General features: G+C 43.2%; 1 protein-coding gene across 2 annotated transcripts; it reads right to left on the reverse strand.

Annotated features, from left to right (window-relative positions):
* Nucleotides 1-28: 28 nt before the first annotated feature.
* LOC8023932 (ferrochelatase, mitochondrial) lies at nucleotides 29-22,178 on the reverse strand. Of its 2 annotated transcripts, XR_005715479.3 has the most exons (12): nucleotides 22,044-22,178; nucleotides 21,879-21,954; nucleotides 21,697-21,819; nucleotides 21,482-21,630; nucleotides 21,310-21,382; nucleotides 17,985-18,153; nucleotides 15,975-16,073; nucleotides 15,295-15,352; nucleotides 13,010-13,117; nucleotides 8,520-8,684; nucleotides 4,994-5,053; nucleotides 29-344 (listed from the first exon to the last, which is right to left on the reverse strand). XR_005715479.3 is itself a non-coding variant. In XM_040210547.3 (11 exons), the coding sequence occupies exons 1-11, from the start codon at nucleotides 22,048-22,050 to the stop codon at nucleotides 213-215; spliced, it is 1,161 nt and encodes a 386-aa protein (XP_040066481.1). In that variant the 5' UTR covers nucleotides 22,051-22,172; the 3' UTR covers nucleotides 29-212. The 2 variants fall into 2 exon arrangements, 1 of the variants encoding a protein (XP_040066481.1); XM_040210547.3 differs by lacking the exon at nucleotides 15,295-15,352 and having other exon boundaries at nucleotides 22,044-22,172.
* Nucleotides 22,179-22,613: the final 435 nt, after the last annotated feature.

The raw sequence follows: 22,613 nt of genomic DNA on the forward strand, positions 1-22,613 counted from the left end.
TCTCACAGACACACACGATGTACCTAGCCAAAGGTTTAAAAGAATCGCACCTTTATTCTTTCACCATGCGTATCATGGTGTTTCGAATGTTCACCCTTGCACAATGAATTAATGAGCAATTGTCCCTATTTTGTAACACCGTCCAATAAATTGGAGTCATCGGATGGTCGAGATTTCCCATTTGGTTGCCCAAGCACTATCCAGTCCAGGACTCAAGGCAGAGACGCCACCCATTCCCGCATGTCCTTGCATATCCTCTTGTCGCACATGGGGCACGTCAGCAGCAGTTGTGGAGAGCACTTCTGGCCAGACTCTAGGTGTTCCTTGACAAGATCAGCGAGGCCCTGAAAGCAGAGAATCGTCTACTTGAGAACCCCCCCCTTGGGAACTTGACAAGATTCCACCCTAACCGCACGAACCCCTCCCTTACTGGCAGCTGCGGTTCTCCTCGAGTTTCACTGCACTTTGTCTCACTAGGACAAGCTTCTGTGACGATCATACAACTTCGTCCGTCGGGTTCAAGACCCGGAAAAAACGATACACACGTTTGACACATGCAAGAGTCGAAAAGAACTCGAGCCACGCTCGTCGTTCTCTTTTATTCTGCTTGTGCAGTCTTGCCGCCTGGTATCGCTACAACTTGTGACAGCTTCCAGAGTTTTTGTCTCGGGGTCCTTGTAGGGACCCTTAACTGATCTATATCCATATTCCACTTCACCTTACAATGGATTGCAGCACACACTTTGAGCCATGCCAGTCAATCCAACACTATGAACGTATTGTGTGACCGCATATCACGTGCCCCTCCAGATGGCCACGTGATACTCGCATGGTATTGGATTGGCTTGGATGGCTCAAAGCATCATCGGTGGTCCATTGTAAGGTGAAACGTAGTATGGTATGTTTACTATTTTGTTACAGACTGTTTGGTAATTGTTAAAGGGTAACTGCAAAGAAAAACAAGTGTTTTTTTAAACAGCCTAATTGGGACATGCATGCCACAAAACAAATCTTCCGCAAAAAAACCCCATTTTTTTACTAGCAATATTTACACCACAGGACGTAATTTAGTGGGAGTCACAACTTCTCCATATTTGAAACTTCCGCTTTTTTGACGAGCGCAGAGTGGCTGTTATACGTCACTCCGTGACGTATAGCAGCCACTATGTGACGTATAATACCAACTTTGTGGCGCGCGATTTAAAACTGACGAATTAGCCGCAAACTAAAATCGGTCTAGCGCTATAAATATTGCTGTAAAAAAATTTTGTTTTCGGCGGAAAAATTGTTTTGCAACATGCTTGTCCCAATTAGGTTGTTTAAAAATACACTTTTCTTTCTTTGCAGTTGCCCTTTAAGAGAGTGACCTGAAAGTACTAAAACATGGTTTTTGTTCAAATCTACTGATTTTAGGATGGTCTACTGATTCTCACGCAACATATTTTTTTAAGGGGAGGTCTGCTCGGACAATATCGCTTCCACAGTAAACCACACAATGTTGGACCGTTTCTTTCTGCTGAGAAGCCTTTCTGTTTTCACCAACTTCTTATGCCAGGTTACACTATGTCTTCAGTTTTCTTCACAAGTGTCGCATGCAGGTGTGCCGACTCTGCAAGATTTCCGTAGTCGACAGTATAATGCAATTGTGCAAGATGAAGCTTTTCTTTCTTTTTTTTTCTACCTGGACATGAATAGTTTTTTTTTTTTTTATATTTCACAACTACTTTTCTGTCCCTTTAAATCGGCATGCAAAATCTTCATCTTTCCACACTCAACCTTGACTCAATTGTGCATGCATGCATTCCCCTCCCCCCCCCCCCTCCCCCCCTCTAAAGCCAAGCTGTAAGGAAGCCAACTGAGAGAAGTAAGAAATATCTTGACTTTACCACAATGGGTTTCCTTTGTGCTTTTGGGAAGTTATCTAATTGGAGATTAACCTTTTTCTTATTGTCATTCTTGCTTTTTTTACAACGAAGCTGTTAAGGGCTAGTTTCCCCAGGATCGTGTTGTCGATCCTGGGGATCGACACAATACTCTGGTTGCTGCCGTCGCTCATAGATGGCGGTAGCTGTCCAGAGTGTTGTGTTTGCCGGTTGTCTGCTTGCCGCCGTCGCTCATAGGTCGCGACAAACTACCCAGTTTCGGCAACCAGACAACTGGTTGCTGCAGTCGCTCATAGGTGGCGGCAACGTTTCTTTGGAGGAAGAGCGGGAACGGAACGAACGGCGATGTGCACAGTAGCACGAACGGTTCTGCAACCGCCGCGAGGACGCTATCGCCTAAAGTTCCACTGCGTCAAGCGCTTCAGATTCCCTTGCAAAAGAAGAGCAGTTCGCTTGCCTGGAAAGCCACCACCGCTGCTCTTCCTTCACCAAAATAAAAAGCTAAAAACTTTTTTTTTATTATTATTATTATTATTAGGCAACTCCCGGCGAGGGAGTTGCCTATTTTTTTCCGGTCAAACATTGTCGGCTTCACTCCAACACCAGACCTGTGCAAACCCTTTTAGTTTCCTAACTAAGTAATATGACACATAAAAATGTGGCCAATTAGTTGTTCTTTCAAAAGAAACAAAAGTTGGCATAGTGTGAAAAAAATATTAAAAAAATTTATTTCTTGAAAATACAATGTATGTGCGGAAAGCGTATAAACGCCAAAACTTCTACAGCTTTCAAACTAAAAAAAAAAGAAAAACTTTGAAGATACAAAATGTGCCCCACACCCACGGCTATTCTGAAAGTTAGTGTACTCTAACTGACGTCTATTTTTAGTTCGTCGTAATACCGTGTGCTTTTCAAAGAAGGAATGCTCATATTGGTGAAACACAGATACGTCACCTCACATCCCCAGCAGAAAGCTTTCTTTGTGTTCTACCTTGGTATTGTCATAGCTTTCATTGCAGTTCCTTTATATTAAGCATTTTTGTCTGCCTTGTTCGGAACATAAAAGGTGCTTGCCGGTTTCGGGACAGCATTGGAAATTGTAGTGATACTTACTGACAACCATTTGTTAAGCGACGCCTATAAGATCATTTAAAGTGTCCCGAAAGCTCTTGAGGTCTAAAAAATATGCCACAATACAGTTGAATTATGTTAATAATGCCATCTTTGTTACAAGGACTGATGCAAGCAGTTAGCCATGTTAGACAAGTGCATCCAACATTTAGCTCTATCACCAGCTTGCGATAAAGCTAGAACCGATGTTGAAACCGAAACCACAATTCTTTGGCTATCCACAAGACTGGAACATAATTCTCTGCACTAAATTTAATTGACTAACATAGAAGTTTGGGCCTGTTGGTATTTCATAATTAAAAATTAGAAACAGCACAAAGACACGGACACCATTCAATGTTTAAAGAGTGTCTAAAGCTGCTCGTGCTGATGCATGAAGTACCTGCAAATGGGGCCATCAGGTTTCTGGATCTGAGCCTTCAACTTAGTTGTGGCCATGTGTGCTGGATATACAAGCCAAGAGCTAAGAAACCCATCTTGTCTTTTAGGGGCAAAACTCCTTAGGGTCTGGCCTTGTCCGGCGTCCGTGCTCACATCGATTGCACTGCTTCCGGGATTGGCCCACTTTTAAAAAAAATGTATGCCCGCATGGGGGTTCGAACTCGGGACCGATTCCTTACGAGGCAGACGTCTTAACCACTATGCTACATTCCAACATTACATGTAGCCGCTCAACATCTATACAGGAGAGGGCGCTGCGGTCAAATGCGTATATAATCGCGTTAAACTTTGCATGCATTAGCTCAATGTTTATAGACGAGAGGGCGCTGCGGTCAAATGCTGAAATGCGTATACAACCAAGTTCCATACCACACATTCTATACCAATGCAACCCGGAACTCGGCACTACCTATGAGCATTAAAAAAAAAAAAAAAGCACCATCAGCACTACCTATGAACAAAATCGGTATCATCAGCACCACCAGAGCTTTGCCCCAATCAACATCATTCACCAGGCGGAGATGCGGTTGTTTTTTTTTCTCATGGTTTGTTTGTTATGACGTAGCAGTATTTATACTGCTATGTTGTACGTTGCTACGTTTATACTGCTACAGTTGTAAGTTGCTACGTTTATACTGCTACAGTTGTAAGTCGGTGCCTTATTCTTCTACCTTCCTGTTCTTGTCCGTGTCTTTGTGCCACTTTTAGTTTTTAATCACTACATTTAATTTTTTATCAACGCTTGAAAACCATAGATCACTGGTGATCGATGGCCTATGAGCATTGTCAGAAAAGAGTTAAAGAAAACCTTTTTTTTTTTTGTCTTTTGGCCTGTGTCTCTTTTTGTTGAATGTTTATGTGGGGCTCTGCTGCTGTCCTTTAGAGAATATGTTTCTACAGGACCGTTAGATTAGTGCTTCTGTATCTAATATACCCACAGAAAAATGTTTAGCTGCATAGGGGCTTGTCCTGTGTTGTATATTTGCATCTTGTTTCCCTTCTCACGCAATTTGGGTCATTTCATCGAATTAGGGCCAAATAAGCAGATTACTTAAAGGTGGGTATTTTCCACTTCCAAGGTAATGGAAGGGGGCATCCGGCAGTGCCTCGTGCGTAGACGACAAATGAAATGCTTAAATAAAAGCCATAATAATAAATAGAATATGAAGGTGAACATTTGAGAGAGGTCTCTCTGGTTGGGGAGCAACAATAATAATAAATAGAATATACACCAACCAAATCCTTGTATAAAGGAAAACCCTACGTTTCGAGACCAGCTCGGTCTCTTCTTCAGGGGTTGACTGCGGCTATGGCCGTTGAGGAGCAGTAATCTGTTTTCGTCTTCTTCTACGGCAGTGTCTATCGTTTTGCATCGGTGAGGTGGCGAAGTCCGTTCACGTAGCCGGTCAGCAGAGTGCCGAGGGATCTATTTATGTTTTCTGGCGTTGTTTGTATGTGCCAAGATTCAATAAAAAGTCTATGTCTGGGATTGGTCTCAACAGCCAGGATGCTGGTGCAGGTGTAAATAAAAACCTCACCTGAATAAATGCTGGATGGTCGTTCAGAGCTGGAGCACGACGGAAATTTAAAAGCCCAATCTGAAAAAAGAAAAGGTATGTGCAAATTTCGACAGAACTAAAACTTTCATTAATTCTTGCCGTGAAACACACTGGTAGAACCGTACGAGACAATTTTGGTTTGCAGCTATCTCCTAGATGGGAAAGGAAGCTGGAGGTTGCAAACCGCATCCATATGCAACGCCTACCCAAATTTAAATATAACTTCAAGCATCAAATTTTATGTTAGATGAAATAAGCGTTTCTGCCGTAAGGTCACCAGCACCTGCTAGACTGAACATAAATTTAATATGCAAATATCCCGCATTTCAGTTTTGGTGCTATTGGCGACGAGATGTTTTGGTGGCGCCCCTTATGGTTCCTATCACTGACTTCATGACTGAGATTATTAGTGGCGAGCGACAAGTTCGATGGTGCGTAAAAAGTGTGATAAAAGACTGGTCATCATGTTCCTAAATCAACACCATCAAAGTTGAGAGTCTGACTTTCCCCTTATTTCCGTCAAGGAGAGCAGAACTCGTCCTACTAAGGACGTCATAGTGAGCGCTTGACCAATCGTGGAAAGCCGACGACAACGACGCCCTTGGTCGCACACGTCGCCAATATCAGCTTTGGTATCTCGAACATCAACCGTAATATACCAAGAGATAGCCCACCTAAAATCGAGAAAAACTTGGGTTAAGGGGGGACATGGCCTCAGAATTCAAAATTTTGAGAAAAAATGTTTTTTTCAAAAAGTATATTTTTATGTTTATTAACTTCCAAAGAATAATTTCAGAAAATTTCATTTTTATACATGCAGGATTTATCTCACAATAAATTATTTTCGACATGTCGGCAGCCCTCTGAGTCAGCATAAAGCAAGTTTTGTGTGTTTTTTATTTAGTGCTGCTTCATACCCGTTTAACATAGCCAGAACATCTCACCCTCATTGGAAGCGCCATTTAATCTAGATTTAGCCCGTAGAGACTTTCAGAGTTCAAAAGCATTAATTGCCAGGAGAACCCTTTACATCCAAACAGAAAAAATCCTGAAAATTTGGTATGAGCAATCTTATTGGTTGAGACCCGAAACAGGGTTTACGATTGGTCCTGCCCAGTGTTGTGATATTGTGTCATCTTCAGTAACACCCTTTCACAGTATCTTCCACTTCAGATCATATTCCTGCTTTGCTGCTCTTCTTTAGTATGATTTGCCTCTCCGTTCTTGCCAGTTTATTTGTCAAGGAATGCCTGCTACAAAAGTTAGCTTGCCTACAAATGACACAAACTGGTAGCTATTGCCTGGGGAACAATGAAGTCTCAAAGAGGAAGGTGCTAACAATGCCCCAGGTGAATTTTGCCTACCTCGGGCTCATGCAAAAGAAAGAAATCTAAAGTTGAAACTTCAAATGCATTTTTCTCAGTTCCGCTTTTTGGCAGGAAATGTGGTATGAGGAAATGTATCATTTGACATTCCGAAAGTGTAAAGATTTCATTCAGTGGTGTCCTGGACTGAAATTTCCTGAGGAACAAGTTAAGCTACTCAAATTCTGAAAAAGCTAACTTCTTCATGACAAAAACTGAATATTTTAAAACACAGAAATTTGTTAAAATCTTTTGCACTTTTTGGGTGTTATTGTTTTCCTTTAAAATTGCATTTTCTACAGTTAATTTTTACCTTAACTTGCACTATGGGTATTCTACTTCACATTAAAACAAACATTTTGTGGATTGCAATTATTATATTTTTTAAATACATTTCCTCCTGAAGTCACTTTTTTCTGGAGCTTTTTAAGCACTGTGTGTTGTAGAATTGGCCTACAAGACTGAAACCTTAGATGTCATCAATCCTAATGGGGTTCAATTCACCCTGAAAGTTTGAATCAATTTAAGGGAATGGTTCAAAAGTTGACCCTCCCAGGCCATGTCCCCCCTTAAAATAAGGAGTGGGCCAACTTTCAGTGTGCAATTGAGAAAAGTTGAAAAAATGCTACTTGTTATTGTGGCAAAGGTCAACAAAGCAAAGATGACTGTACTTTCCCGTCAGCAATGTTTGCTTATATCCCGCCATAGATAATCTAGATGCATTTACGCCGATGTCATCATTGATTCATACACTAAAATTACTAGGAGTGGGCTATCTTTCGGGGTTTAAAAAGAAAATAGCGAATCAAGCCATAAATATAAGACGGGTTACCTTTCGGGGAAGGGGCATCTCTGGATTTTACAGTAATCAAATTCAGGTGGCATTTCTCAGCACCTTCCACTCGTGGCCACAAAACAAGCGAATTCGACACACCGGAAATTTTTTTTTCGCATTGCTCGAACTTTTTTGTTGGCCCACACTTCAGTGGCCCAAGTGTTGATGTCATGTTCGCATTAGCTGTGTTGTGCAGAGCACAGTGGCTAGTGATGAGCTAGAATGCGCAAACGGCGACCAGACAGTACAATTCACGCTGTCGCACGGCTACCGTGCGTACGCACTCAAATACCACCACTGCCATTCTAACCCTCCACACACCGCCTGCTACACTGCGTGGACCGTATTGCCTGGTCGCCGTTTGCGCATTCTAGCTCGTATCGCTAGCCACTGTACACCGCGCAGTATTTTGGTTACATAGATGTATGCCAGTACAATGCCCGTTGACATTGCACCCGGCAGGACAGCGAATGGAACTCGTGGCATGTCTGCAGCATCGGCCTTTAGTTCGGCTTCCAAAGTGCGCCGTAAAGAGCAGCGGGCTCGATGCCGTCATCATACGCTCGGGTCTTCTTCTGTGGTACACTCAAATAAAATCTTTTTTAGGCTAGATGGCACAAGCTACCCGCCCATTGCAAAGTGTGTAGCCATTAACATCCATCCATCCATCCAGGTAATCATCCGCTGCCACCCCCTGACAGAGGGAACTGCACAAACATTTTGGTCCCCTAGGCTTCTGCATTGAACAAAATGGGTTAGCACCTGGCAAGAGTACCTAGGAGCAAATGATACGCTAAAATGGGGGTTCTCGAATACTTCAATCTTCAGGAACCCCTAGCTCTCTCGATTGATGGCCAAGGAACACGTCTGTCTCGGCACCCACGCTATAAAGCGGTGAAGAAGCCTACGCACCTTATGTAAACATTATTACATGAACAAGGAAGCACTTTGCTCATAGTTAAGCACAAACGGGTGGCTCGGATCTGCTAAAACAAAGCTCAAACGGGAAGGCCACCTTACTTGGGGGCAGGGACAGCCGAGGAAATTCGGGTGTGAGGGGGAACCCTTAAGGGTACCCTAGGGAATCCCCTGGGTTCCTAGCAACCCAGTTTGGGAACCCACATACTAAAATCTGGATCTGGACTACAATCTAGACCACATACTGTCGGGACCTTCACTACAGGATGGAAGTGTCCGCAAAAGGTCCCAAAACTACCGTGGGTGCGGGTAATCTATCCACAGAACACTATTTGCCAAGGCTAACGGCACGCACAAACTCTGTGAGCCAAGCATCGTGTTCTTGTACCTTGGGTGCAACATCCCTGCCCAGCTCCAGGTCCATCTCGTGCAGAGTTTCGATGTGTTCATTGACAAAGGCGACGGGCACAAGCAGCTGGTGGCGGTGGCCCTTCCGAGCCAGGGCACGCATGCTGGCCTCCGTCTCCGGTTTCAGCCACGGCAGGGGCCCCACCTGCAGCCATGTCGCACTGTAGTATCTTCAAGCTGAAGGCTTTCCACTTTGCCAATTCGCTGCAGCACGACGCGAAAGCTAAGCAACAGTGATAGACAAAGCCACTTTTCATTTCACTTACCACTGTTACTTTTATCTTGCACAGTGTAGCTCTTTAGACTTTATACGGGACTCTAAATCTCAGTCCAAGTGAAGATGCTAGTTCAGCAAAGGAAAGCTGAAGAGGTTCCCGAAAGAAAAACGAGTTAGAGGTGAATTTTTGCACATTTTTGTCCCGTGAATGCGAATATCGCGAGCATTTGACCCAACCTATCGCCAAACACAAGAAAAACCGAAAAATTAACCGCCGGGTGTAATGTCAAACCCAGGGGGTTTAACAGCCTCACCCATGCTGCTTCTGAGGGAATGTTTGCGGCACTTCTGATTTTTCGGGTGAGGCCTGCGGAAGGTGCAGGAATGTTGAGATCTCCGTGTTTTAGAGCGCAGCTCTTAGGGGCCCGTTTCCGGCTTGAGCGGCGTCGGCGTAACCACGCGGTGCATTATGGGAAATGTCTCATAATGCACCGCACGAGCCCCCCACTGGGGTCACGTGACCTCGTGGGGGGGGAGGGCACGTGACCCCCCGAAGTCACGTGACTCTCCTGAGGTCACGTGACCCCCTCCTCGAGGTCACATGACCCCCGAGGTCAGGTGACCCTCGCCGATGTCGCGTGACCCCCCGATGACGTCATCGACACTGATGACGTCACTGGCATCCACATCGTCATCATCACTGATGACGTCACCGGCATCCGCATCGTCATCATCACTGATGACGTTACCGACATCTGCATCGTCATCATCACTGATGACGTCATCAGTGACGTCACTGATGTCGTCACCGGCATCCACATCGTCATCGTCATCATCACTGATGACGTAAGTGACGTCACTGATGACGTCACCGACATTCGCATCGTCATCGTCATCATCACTGGTGAAGTCATCAGTGACGTCACTAATGACGTCATCGGTATCCGCATCGTCATCGTCACTGATGACGTCGTCAGTGATGACAATCATCGGCATTGGGGGGTCACGTGACCCCCAAGGTCACGTGACCCCCCCCCCTGGTCAGTTGAACCCCCCCCCCCCCCCAGTACCCTTCTCTCCTTCTCCTCAAGAGCTGCGCTCTAATTCGGCGTTACAGGGAGTTGTAAGCGGCTTTCACTTTTTTTTTTCTTCAACTACAGAACCGCTTCAGCTTCCCTTTAATCTCAAAACAAGCCACAGTGGATTTAGGGATTTTGCAGAATGCCCCAGGTGGGTTCCTAGGCAACAATGAGGTCTTGAGGCAACGATTTTAACATTGAAAGAATTGGCATCTTTTGCTTTTGACATTTTTCATGTTGTCACAAAAGACAGAAAACACACCTCCTTCTTTCGAAATGTTGCAATTCCGCCGCATAATTGCGAGAATATTCCCCGACCTGCAGCCGAGAGCGGCGGCCATGAGAAACACGCGGCATGACGTCAATGGGGGCCTTGTAGAAAGACAGCTAGTTGTGCGAATACCTCCTCGATAAAAGGTAATGTTCTTATAAATCTTCTTGTTCCAACATAAATATAAATGCGTCAAAAACCTGGTATCATCGACAAAACTTTTATTATACGGAGTTTTAGTGGTGCCATCTATCCTAGGTCCACAAAATTGTCAGCTCTACCTGCTATTGCGAACAGCTGCCAGAAGCCGGAGGGGGAGGGGGACAGAGCTAGACGGGTATTCGCGACTCCAGCAAAACGGACGCCGCCAAGCGGGAAAACCGGGAACCAGTCGGTCCAGGTCGCTCCGCGCCCCGCCGCGTCTCTGGTGGCTTTCGCGAACACGTGCTGTCGGCGCGGGGGCGAGCAATGTAACTTGACGAAGGTCCGAAAATTTCTTAAGTTTGCCTGAGTGTTCATTAGTATGGTGAAGCCTCAGTAGATTGTTTCTTTCCATCACGTGTTTGAAAGCCCGTTTACTCCACAGCACACGGTCGCGTGCTTTAAATTATTTGGATGGGGAGGAATCACGAAAAAACGTTTGATTTCTTGTCTGCCTCTAATCACATTCCAAGTGACGACTACTTGGTAACTGATAAGTGGTTTTTTTTATAAGGATGTAGAATAGTGGACTGAGGTCGACATATGAAGTGTTTCACTAGAGGGAACACCAATGTTGCAGTCAAGTGAATGGGAAGGTTCGATAGCTGCTTTTCTTGAGTTTGGTTGTGCTCGATTAGCTTCAAGTTTGAGCCACTAACGCCGGCCGGTGCGTTGACTATTCATCTTGGCAGCTTTTCGCCGAACAAAACCACACTGAAGGAGTTGGGCTGATTTCGCAATTACTTGATTCAGAAAACCTGCTCGCTGCATAAGATTAATGAGGGAAATTATCTGCTTTCAAAAGGTGGGAGACGTGTCTCGCAAAGTTAGAAGCTGTCACAACATTAGGATCTATCCCGCCCTCCAATATTTATATTATAACCTCTGTCGAAGCCAGCAGCAATATACGTCTACATTGCTCAGGTTGACCGGCCACAAAAAATACTCATTTTATCCGTTCAGAATTCAAAGTCAAGTTCATTGCAGAGGGGTCTGAGTGAATCTCCAATGAAGACTCTCCTCAGTTTGTCCGCATTCGTCTCCGTTCTACCGGCTAGAATCATTTGGCTAAGTTTAAGTAGTATCTCTCAGTCTGTCAAATATACTTTTATTCAGCAGTTCACCTAATAGTTAGTCAACTAAGTTCATATTTCAACCCGAAGAATATACTAATATCGCTTTAGTGGGACATAGTATGTAATATAATACATAATCCACCTATTCGTCAAAATGACTTCTCGATTGCTACTAAAACCTGAATTTAAATATGAGTATCAGCTGCTTAGTGAAGCGCCAGCGGGTTAACATGCTCCTTGGCTCAAGAAGCGCTTGCTTAATTTTCGTAATTTTCCTGCAAACTGTGTTCTTGACCGAGCACGCGACTGGAGCTGTTTCTTGAAACACGGACACGCACAAAAGCTCAATTTCGCAGACAGATAAGTCGCATGGTCGAGGCATGCAAGTTAGTTAAAAATTATTCTCGGTGGAACAATTTTGTAGCCATCGCCGCTTTCCTGATGATCAAAACTAATTATAGTCTATTACCCTTTCTCCGGAGCCCACAGTTTCGGTTTTGAACGAAGTCTCCGAAACGAAAGTTTGACATGAAAAGAACAAAAAACACCGGCAAAACAAAACTATGCTCAGCAAGTTTATGCGCATCGGCTACACATAACCATCTCAGTTCAAATACCCATAAAATTGGGCATTAAACAAAAGAAAATCTGTTAAATTGAATACGCCACCCATTCAGGCGGCCCGGCTGAGCCGACGCGACCTGGACCCAGCCGTCATGTTTGTTTGGTGGTGGCGCCCCCTATAGGTCGCTGGAGTCGCGAATGGCCGGACCCGGATGACATTTTCCTCCTTTCACCATATTGTTCGCACTGCGCCCAGCAGCACGTGGTCTTGCAGTCGCAAGCGGATGAGTTCTCGCTGCTCACTGATGGCTCTAGAAAGAGAGCTTCACCGGGACCCCGTGCAACCCCCATTGACGTCACAGCACGCGCGACTCGGAAGATGGTGAAGGAATTGAGAGGTGCCGAAAACCTCAATCTTTATCCATTTTTAAAATAAAAACTAGGTCATGCAGGCAAAAGCGGTTTTTCTTATTTACTTCAGAAAGGTTGAGACACCACCTCCCAAATTATTTAAGCAAAGCACTGAAACTGTTGCACAGCTCCTTTAAAAAGTGCATTAGGGGGCTAGCAGGAACACACTACTCAAGAAAGAGCTGTCTGAATTCATGTCTATTTCACATTCAGTTTACGACTCATTCCCAGAAATAAGTTGTGAACTGAAATGCATAGTGGTAGAAGAATAAAGAAAGTGGCAACGACGACAGAAAAGGTCCCAAAGCAAGCATTGACACTGATGGATAAAAAATAGGCAGCAACCTTCATCTCTGAATTCCTATAATGCATGAAATGCAGTATTAAAGGAGCAATCATTGAAATCCATTTACCAGAATAAAAAGCGTGACGTTATGGTGTCAAGTTGTGGGGTTGCATTACATCATGTGCCATGGAGTGCGTGCAAATGCATAGATGGATAAATTTCTGGGAGTAGGGAACTTTCATTCTAAAGCATTTCATGCTTTAAGAAAAAAAAATATGATGCATTTCTATTTATGGCATTTATATAATGGCATATATGGCAGACTTTTGTCTCGGGAAGAGAACTGTAATTGCTAATGAGCTGACCTTTGACTGCCAGACGAGGCGGTAAGGATGGCTGTTGTTCAGCTCGTTCATCACACCAACAACGGTGGCAGCCACTTCGGTGGGGTAGGGATCCCCTTTGCCCACTACCTGGAACAGAGATGTCCATGTCAGAGATGTCAACTTAAAACTCGTTGCCAACTTGGACTGTCCGTGAAATACTATTTATTGCTCTTCACTGCATTTCATATTATATTGTGCCATATTAGAATAGTGATCATTCCTTGTTTGGCAACAGGCTCACTTCAACCTATTCCTGGTCCGGCTGCAAACTGCACATGTCGCCAGTTTTTTTATACAGGCCTCTCACACAACATGCAGGGACATTCTTGGGCAGCCATAATTATACACTTCTCAAAAAAAATTAGCAAATTAAATTTCACAAATTCTGCAAGACTAGCAGTCTACCACAGGACCAGAAGTTTCCTTGGAGTTACTTCAATACAACATTCAGATTCAAATATCAGTGGAAGAGTTGTGTCTGTTGACGTTTTGCAGATGGATCATTTCATCCACGTGAGAGTGTATTTTCTAGGGGTGCCGCAAGCTTTTTTCGAACCGAAGGTTCGATGATCGAATCAAGCGGTTCGAAAGGTTCGAAAGATTTGAAATTCTCGAACTTTCCATATCGAGAAATTCAACGGAAGTCAAATTTTCGAACTTATTAAACTAAGAAGTTCGACGCTCTTTGAAATTTCGAACTTATTACACTGTAAAATTCGATGCTTGTCAAACTTTCGAACTTAATAGACTAAAAAATTCGATGATTTTCGAACTTTCAAATTTTTCGCACTAATTTCCTACACTAAGAAATTCAATATTTTCCGAACTTTCAAACTTATTAATTTAAAGAATTCGAAAATTGTCGAACTTTCGATTCCTGAAAAGTCAAAAGTGCGACGAACTTCGAACTTTTAGGGTAAAAGTTCGAAATTCGTCGAACTTTGAAAGACGGGCGGGTGGTTTCATTTAGATTCAAGCAGTGAGGTACATTCATATTTTTTTTTTTCGCAGTTTTACATGCAGTGCCGCATTCCTTGCGAAAGACAATGCCATTTATTTCAATCATCTGATGTGCTTAGTTTTAAAGAAATAGATTCCCGAAGGAGCGAGAAATGACGGCAAGTTTCTGACAATTGTCATTTCTGCCATATCTGAAGCACGCTATAGCCGAAGCTATTTATGGTAGAGATGTTAAACTTTTTAAGAATGATCTACGTATAGCCCAGGTAAGTGTCGTCTTCATATATGACTATTGTTGTTCAAGACGAGTTTCAAAAAAAATATCCAAATATGGGCAATTATGCCCTGAACTTGGTAATTTTTTTCGTCTAAATTGTTTGAGGTATCGCATTTAAATTAACACCACAGACAGTACATATCATAACCATCTGCAGAAAACAAAATAAGGTATTTACTGTCTTTTTTTTTTCACGTTGAGGAATAAATGAACTCATGGGGAAAGATTTCTAAAATTTTTCAAGTTCAGCACGTCATTAAAAAGTTCTGGGCCTCTGAATATGCAAGAATACAACACTTCCGGCGAGTTCTTGATAGTTCTTTTTTTTTTTCTCCTGCTTTTTATTTTTGCATTTATTGTTATGTTTATTTATTTATTACTTTTTACCAATGGCACAGTTATTTAGGTCGAAAAGACATAGCTTTGAACTTCCGAACCACCGAGCATGTGACGAGTAGCGCCTTCTGACAACGAGTTTCTAACAATGACCATCTACGCGATCTTTTATGCAGTGAAGAGCGACAGTAGCTTTACATATGCATAAATAATTTCAGATTAAGATAAGCTCGACCATGCCCTCTTTCCCCGTATTGTTTTCTTTAACAGTTCGAAATATCGGGGATGGGGAGAGATATCGTAACTATGCCACGACTGTCAGAGCATCACAAAAGCATTTGTGTAGTAACCAATCTGGCTGCTCTCCTGATTAATTTATTTATTTACCCTAAAAACCCTTTCGGGCATTACGTAGGGTGGGGGGGGGGGGGGGTAATCATAGACAAAGGTAGTGCACTCAGTGACAAAAAGATGACATTGACATATAATAACAGAAAAAACAAAAAAAAATGCTTACAGAAAATTAGGTAAGCAAAAACTACATACATTATTATTCATTGGTTAGGGCGTTGGTAAATATCTAGGCTGAGGTGATTGACACAATATCGCTGAGTAGGCTGTTCCAATCGGAGACAGCGAGGAGGAGAGGGGAGTTTTTGAATAGGTTGGTGCGAGCAAAAATGGGGCGTACTTTGAAGGGGTGATCTACGTGGGATGAGACATAATGAGGAGGCTGGATGTATGAATCTCTGAAAGCAGATGAACCATGGTATAGCTTGTGGAAGAAGTACATGCAGAAATATATCTACGACAATGAAGTGGTGAAAGATTGAGGGAATGTTTTATGTTAGTCACACTTGAATATGGCGAGTAATCCTTAGCTATAAACCTGGCAGCTTTATTTTAAATGCCTCAATATTATTGGTTAGATAAATTTGATGAGGGTGCCAAATAATGGACGCGTACTCCAACTGCGATCTTACGAAAGAGTATGCGCAAGAAGTTTAGTTGCTTTATTAGCCTGGAACAATGAACGTTCAAGAAATCCCAGAGTTTTAGACGCTTTGCTGATGATATGCTCAGTACGAAGGTTCCATGATAGGTTAGCTGAAAGATGGATGCCGAGATATTTGATTGATGTGACATTTTCAATCTGGTTTTCTCCAACTGCGATCAACATTTAATTTGGTGGTGAAAGTTAGAGACTTTGTTTTCGTAATGTTGATTTGCATCAACCAAGTAATACACCATGTGATGATATTCTTCATCACTAGATAGTAGCACATAAAAGGGTCACAAACGACAATGCCACCCCTAGTTGCGAGCAAGGGAGGACAGATAGCTAGAGCGGGTAATGCAGGATATGCTTACCTTCATGGGAAGCGAGTGCGCTGAAAACAGGATGACAACCTGATCTCTGACTTCCTCTGGAAATTTTTTAAGCTCCTCTTTTATTATGGAGGCGTATCCCTAGAAAAAGACAAATCATAAGTGGGAAAGAGGGAGCATGTCTGTGCCCAGCGAGAGGCCAAGGCATGCCTTATCTTCTACATCCGAAGCAGCTCTGAAAAAGTATGGGTGTACTCTATATACTCGGATAACAATGCTGCTTCGTTCCCGGCCAAGCCTGCGGGCTTTTGGGTTGGCCTGGGCCTGTGCAGATTTCTACCTCATTCCAAGTGAGAGAATGGCTATAGGGTTTGTCAGGTGAATCCACGTGCATCAGTGCGCTTGATTGTTGGCCCAACATTGTTGGGCCAACAATGTTGGTCCACCAAATTTAGCGGTCGCAAGGAGAGTGGGGCACCATTTCCATACTCTCAATTACGTCCGGAGGTAGCAAAAACTTGTCATAATCATGTTCAGGTTTTGTCACAATGTTGTTGTCAGCCTAATTTTAGCATGCAGATGCTTCTCAGCCAATGATGAACCAAGCTCCTCCAGGTGCAGGGTGAGAGTGAAGTGGGTCAAAGCCACGCTCATGGTTGACAGTAAAGTACCATCCAAATGCTGTGTTTTACTATTTTGCTGATCCCCCTTTTTGCTCTTTTCAGACAAAAGAGGAAACATATTGATCTTACTGTTATGTTTCTAATCCAAACAAGAAATGCATACTAAATTTATTTTTTATTGTAGGAGCACGACAGGAGCATGAGCAGACATGAATAAAGTAAAGTACAAGGTTAAGTAGAAGTGCACCTTGAATCAGACAGTAAAGTGGACTTTTAATAAAAGGATCCAAGCCCTCTCCCTATTGGTGTAAGAGTGTGCAGGGGACAATTCAATGAACATATTTTTAGACTAATTTTGAAAATAATCTTACCTCCCATTGCCACAATGCTGGATGTCAAAAGAGCATGAGCATAAGAGTTTCAGAGGAGAAACCAGTATTTAAAATTGTGTTAGTTAATGTAAGAGGAATAAATAATCAGATATGAGTCGAGGGAGCTTTGTTATGGCTTTGGTTTCACCTCTTTCTATTGAAAGCACAGGCAGTGTTTCGTAGTGTGCGTGACAGGAAGTGAGTCAGGTGAAACATAAAAGTGAGTTACGCAAGTATGTTCTTTTTAGGACGTTTACTTATTTTAATTCCATTGTCTGCTAGCCATACAGTCGCCGTTTGCCTCCAGATGAATATAAATCTTCAAAATTCGACGTGACATATATGCTTTACCACAAAAGTTGAAACCACCCGGGTTTTGAAGTCCTTACATGACCAAGCATTAGCTCACAAACAATGCAAGATTCGCTATAGGTTCCAAAGCTATCCCTCTAATTTAGAAACACACGTTGTGAAAACTTTCTGAGCATTTTGGTTCTTGAAATACAGAAACATGCAGACTTGGTTGGAAGCTCCCTCTGATAATCTGTCTCCTCATCTTTAGACACCTATATTATCACCGAACCACAGGTGACTATTTTACATTGAGACACACCCAAAAAGTTGAAGCAAAGGCTAATGCATATTTGTAGAGAAAAAAATTTGGAGGGAACATTTTTCACTAAATTTGGCAGAAAAAGCTTCCCACCAAATTTAGCAGGTCGATAGGGTCATGACGTCACAGCCATGTGCGACGTCACACGTGGCTGCGCGCGTTGCATTATGGGACTTTCTGGTCCCACCGACGCCGGATTTTCTGCCACACAAGCTCCTAAATGCTATCGCGTTAAAAAAAAGTAATCAGCTTTTCGTCTTTTTGTTCTCATCCCAGTCGCGCTGTTTTTCAACATGCAAATAGCTCAGCACGACATTTATGGCTTTCAGACTCTCGCTCCTTGGAAAAACCATTCCCCTGCTTTCACGGGAAGTCTTTGACAATTTCAAAGTTATAGGACACTGTGGGTGCCAATAGCCAAGAAAAGCAGCGCTGCTGCTGTCACCTTGGTGATGGCATCGTGAATGGGCCAGCGGTCGATGAAACTCCACTGTGCGGCGCTCTTCCTTTTTTTCTGGTTGTAGAAGCGAAAGATGGCGTTGAGGCTGCTTCCGCTCGTGCAGCAACTGTACTGAGGATACTGGGAGAATGCCACCACTCTCTCAACCCCATCCCTGAAAGAAGGATATTACTAGTGAAATGCACCTCATTGCCACTGCACCTAGTATGACAGAGTTGTAGAGTTCCAGAGTTGAGGCAAGCCACACAAGTCAGCCACTCAACAAAGCACAGCTCAAGCTTCGCTGAAAGCATCATAAAAGGGTTCCCTAGTTTTGTTAGAAGTCGACATATAGGCAAACGTTTTTTTTTTCTCTGCATAAGAAAGGAGGGAACCTTTCTGACCCACGGCATTTAGGCAAGGAGTACCACCAAAAAAAGATGTATAGAAGAAAAAAAAAAAAAAAAGAAGAGTGGTAGTGTAAAAAAGAATCCAGCACATTATCAACTGACGGACATTATATACATACCGTAAAATACCAGGTAAGCACCTACTCGAAATTTAGGGATACTGTAAATGGCTTATTTTTCGCGAGCTCAATATTTCGCAATTCAGGTGAAAGCTGAAGTTTTGGAATGATTTGCGCGTTCTAATTTTGGCGACACGGCGGGACCTCAACATAGATTCTAATGTGTTTTTTCATTTTACTGGAATTGTTTGCGGGACCTACTTTTTGCCAAAATGACGTCCTTGCAAAAATTAAATCGTTCCCAGTAATCGCAACAAAAACAAATTGGGGATAAGTGCTTGTCTGGCCATCTATTTTACATATAAATGTACCGTGCATATTTTTTGACATCTCACAAATTTGGCAATGGGCGCTTAGTGTGGAATGGGCGGAAGCACAGTATTCTACGGTAAGTTTCTTTTTTAGAGCGCAGCTCTTCAGCCCACATTTCCGGCTTGAACAGTGTCATTGGCGGCGTAACCGCGCATTGAATTATGAGATATTTCCCATCATGACGTCGCACATGACGTCACGAGGGCAAAATTTTCCTGCTAAATTTGGCAGGAAATTTTTCCACTAAATTTAGCGGGAAAAATCTTTTGCTAAATTTTGCGGGGAAAGTTTGGTCCTTGTGCAACACATCCGACGTCACACTTGACCCTTTCCTCCATAAACTCTACTCCTCCTCCTCAAGAGCCGCGCTCCAATTCGGCATTACAAAGAATTGTAAACGTCTCATTTTTTTCCCCCGATAGATTTTTGTCTTTCCCACTCTATTTCAGTATCTGCATCACTAGCAAATGCTTGTACATTGCTGAAGCAGCTTTGACAGCCATTTGGCTGGAACAACTGAATTATTTAGGTATTATGTGGGATAACCCATTAAATGGCTCATTTCCAGGTTTCATTGTATCACATACACACAACTCATCAGTGAAGTGTTGACTTAATGAACCTGTGAGTGAATTGACAACAGGTCCTAAGACATAAAAATTTGCAAGCTTTGTTCCCAACACACTGAATTAGATACTGTCCAACAGTCAATCTGTTTGCAGTTATCCCCAGCAACTTCACAAAGGTTGCCAAGAGCTAACAAAAATTGCAGGTACAGCCACGTGACTCTGCATGCCACTGTCATCAAATCAAACTCAAGCTGGATAATACTTATAATCATTCCTAGCATTTATAGTAAAAAGAGAATCTGATTGATATGCTTGGCATCAATGACACTGACCGGTGCACTCGTGATGCTACGAATAATGTGGCAATATTTGATTCAAACTTTTTTACTGATGAAGTTTGATGGCACCATGAACCTCGATGAAGCTTTTCACAATGCTGCATTGTGGTGTACTCTTAAAACTTCCCAATGAATCTAAAAGCCTCTTTTTCCCTGACACTTATCTATTTATCCAGCACTCCAGTAAACGAAACAGCACGAGATGACAGTATGCTGTAGCAAAAAATGAGAATGAACAAAAGCTGACTGTATTTCTACTAAAGCCACTTTTAAAAATGAAAATAGCTAGTATGCAGGGTGTTTTTTCTACGACAGAAAATATTTCAGAGAAAAGGGCACTGGAAATACAAAATAATGTTATCGGTTTTAGCAGGCGTCGTAACATGACTAGAAAGAAACAATTATTGGCTTAATTAACTCAAAATTGCTAACTTTTTAACAATTCTTTTTATCTGGCATATATCAAATGGACATTTTCAGTCCCTTGTCCATATAGGCCAAATTAATTGTTACATTTAAAAAAAAAAAAAAAGTTATGCTCTAATTTATTACATGGCGAATTTCGGTAGCTGTGGCAGTGCGAAAGCGCAACGAAGAGCGCAAAATGCCATGTTTATCGTTGGTTGTCTAGTTTGAGTAAATGAAGCTACTAATTGTTTATTTACACTTGTGCCCTCCAACATTCACTATGATCAACAACGCTGTCCTGGAAAAGCGTTATCAACTGCAAAAAAAAAAAAAAAGCAGAGACGAATTGGTTGTATTTACAGTTACCATCAGAAACCCTCCGTGTGCAATATGGCCCACACAGGTTCTTTCTTGCTCCATCAGTTGCCTCGTAACAGGTTGTTCTAGAGCCCTAAATACCGACTCGCTACATAAAAAAAGAAAGGCTGCCCCCAAAATGACGAGTTTTCGAAGGATGAGGAATTGCAGCCACCAGCTCTACTTTAGGTTTAGCTAGTATAGAATGCCCCCCCTTCCTGAGACAAGTTTTGCTCAGACATATGGGCTGTGGCCGTTGGAAGGTGTTCCCAGCATTCTGAGAGTAACAGAGGTAGCACACATGATTTTGAGGGACTGTCCCGGATTTTGAGGGACTGTCCCGACTTTTCATAAAGCATCCAGAGTCCCGCATCGTCCCTCTTGGGACAGCTACACGCAACTGTCGTCCAGACGGTCAAGTTAGAAATCTTTTATGTGATCCAACATACGCCAAACAATGTGCGCCATGCTGCGAAGCACGAAGTTCGCACGAATTGCACGAGCAATGCTGCAGTGTCTAGCATTGGGTGGGAGGCTTTGGCCCCTTTTGCATGCAAGAGCAATGGCAAGCTGAAAATCGTGGCAGGTGCCTGTTATCATCATCATCATTTGTATTAACTCCTTTGTATCTCCTTTCTCCTCCCTCGCGCTGCAGCCCCCGTCCCGACTTCCTTAATTGAAGAGTTGGTAATTCTAGTCATGAGCATGCATAAGGGTTGTAAACTTTCTGCCTGACCTCGCACAGTATCGTGCATGCACCAATCTCTTGCGCAAATCATTGAGATATACAGAGTCAGAAGAACATGTTTCAACTTAACTTTTCAATTTGCTCCAAGCTGTCTTCTGTGAGGGGGTTTGTATAACGGAAGCCAATGTAGTACTTGTGTGGTCCTAGAAAGTCAGAAATGCTTCTTGTAGCACGGGTGCAGAGGGAACACACCTGACATGCACTCAAGGACAGCATATTCAAACGAAGAATTGATGTGGTACCTGTCTTAGGTGAAATGCTATCAAGAGTATTCGTTATCTGCCTTCCTTGCAGCTCAGTCCATTGGAGCAGAGTTGAACTGCCCTCGAGCTCCTTGTATTTTTCAGCGAGCTTAGGTGCCCTGCGTCTTGCGATAAGGGGACCTAGGATGCTTTTGAGAAAAAGCAGAAGCTATTCAGATAAAGCACGTTGGAGAGTGAACAAAGAATGTCTACACCTTTGAAATGGCATAGACATGATGTCGCTGTCCGTGAAGACCCTTTTCAAAAATAGTTCGACGTCTTCCTTGTGGCTCGAGTCTCCCATGTTCAGCATCAAGACGGCCGTCTTGGGCACTGCACTGCGAGAGTTTGCATGAGCAAAATTACGCAGTCTCTGCATTCCCCATGAATTACAAACCTGTTGGAATCGTGACGAAAGCCCCCGAAAGCGGCCCTTGCAGTGGGGCTCCCTTTTGCCGAGTTTCTCAGGGCAGCTTCAGAAAATAGAAAGCATAAAAGCAATTCGCAAGAAATCAAACCTTTCAAGCGCGTTTAGCTGAGCGCCCTACCGTCCAGAACTTACCAAACATCGCAACCGTTCAGAGGTTCAGGGACAAAAAAGTGTACAGCTAGACTCTCTTTGTTGCACTCGACGTCCCAGAGTACCGCGTCAAAAGGTGTCGGTCGAGCCGATCAAGTGTCTCGGCCGTTCTTGTGAAAGCACGTACCACAGATAAGTTTGTTTTTATCGCACGGGGGGAAGGGGACGAACTCCAAAGTTCGACTGCTATGCGCACATGGTATGCGCATGTGCGACAGGCTAGCCAGTTGGCTTCGGATTGGATGGTGATGGCTATAAAATTAATTAATGGCAGGCTGGCACAAACTCTCTATGGCACAAACACGAAGTCGAACCTGGTCGAACCGCTCGATTCTGGTTAAAATCGAAGGTTCGTCGACCGGTTCGACCCAGTCGACCCCAAAAGTTCGACCCAAAAATCCGGTTCGACCAAAGTGCTGCGAGTATGTTTTTCTGTCTGTGCTTGAGTCAGTGCTTGCTTGTGAGACGTTTATGCGCTGCCCCAACAGAGCGACGAAAAGAATGCAAATTGTCAATCGGTCCTTCATAAAATAGGCGACGCTCACAATTCAA

The sequence above is a fragment of the Ixodes scapularis genome, unplaced genomic scaffold (genome assembly GCF_016920785.2).
Source record: "Ixodes scapularis isolate PalLabHiFi unplaced genomic scaffold, ASM1692078v2 PGA_scaffold0__279_contigs__length_252992795, whole genome shotgun sequence".
In the NCBI taxonomy this organism is placed as follows: domain Eukaryota; kingdom Metazoa; phylum Arthropoda; class Arachnida; order Ixodida; family Ixodidae; genus Ixodes; species Ixodes scapularis.

Coding starts and splice junctions, on each gene's coding strand:
- LOC8023932 (XM_040210547.3), bottom strand. Junction 13,118..15,974: donor CGCACTCGCTTCCCATGAAG/GTAAGCATATCC, acceptor TCTCTGTTCCAG/GTAGTGGGCAAAGGGGATCC. Junction 345..4,993: donor ACCATCCAGCATTTATTCAG/GTGAGGTTTTTA, acceptor CTCTGCTTTCAG/GGCCTCGCTGATCTTGTCAA.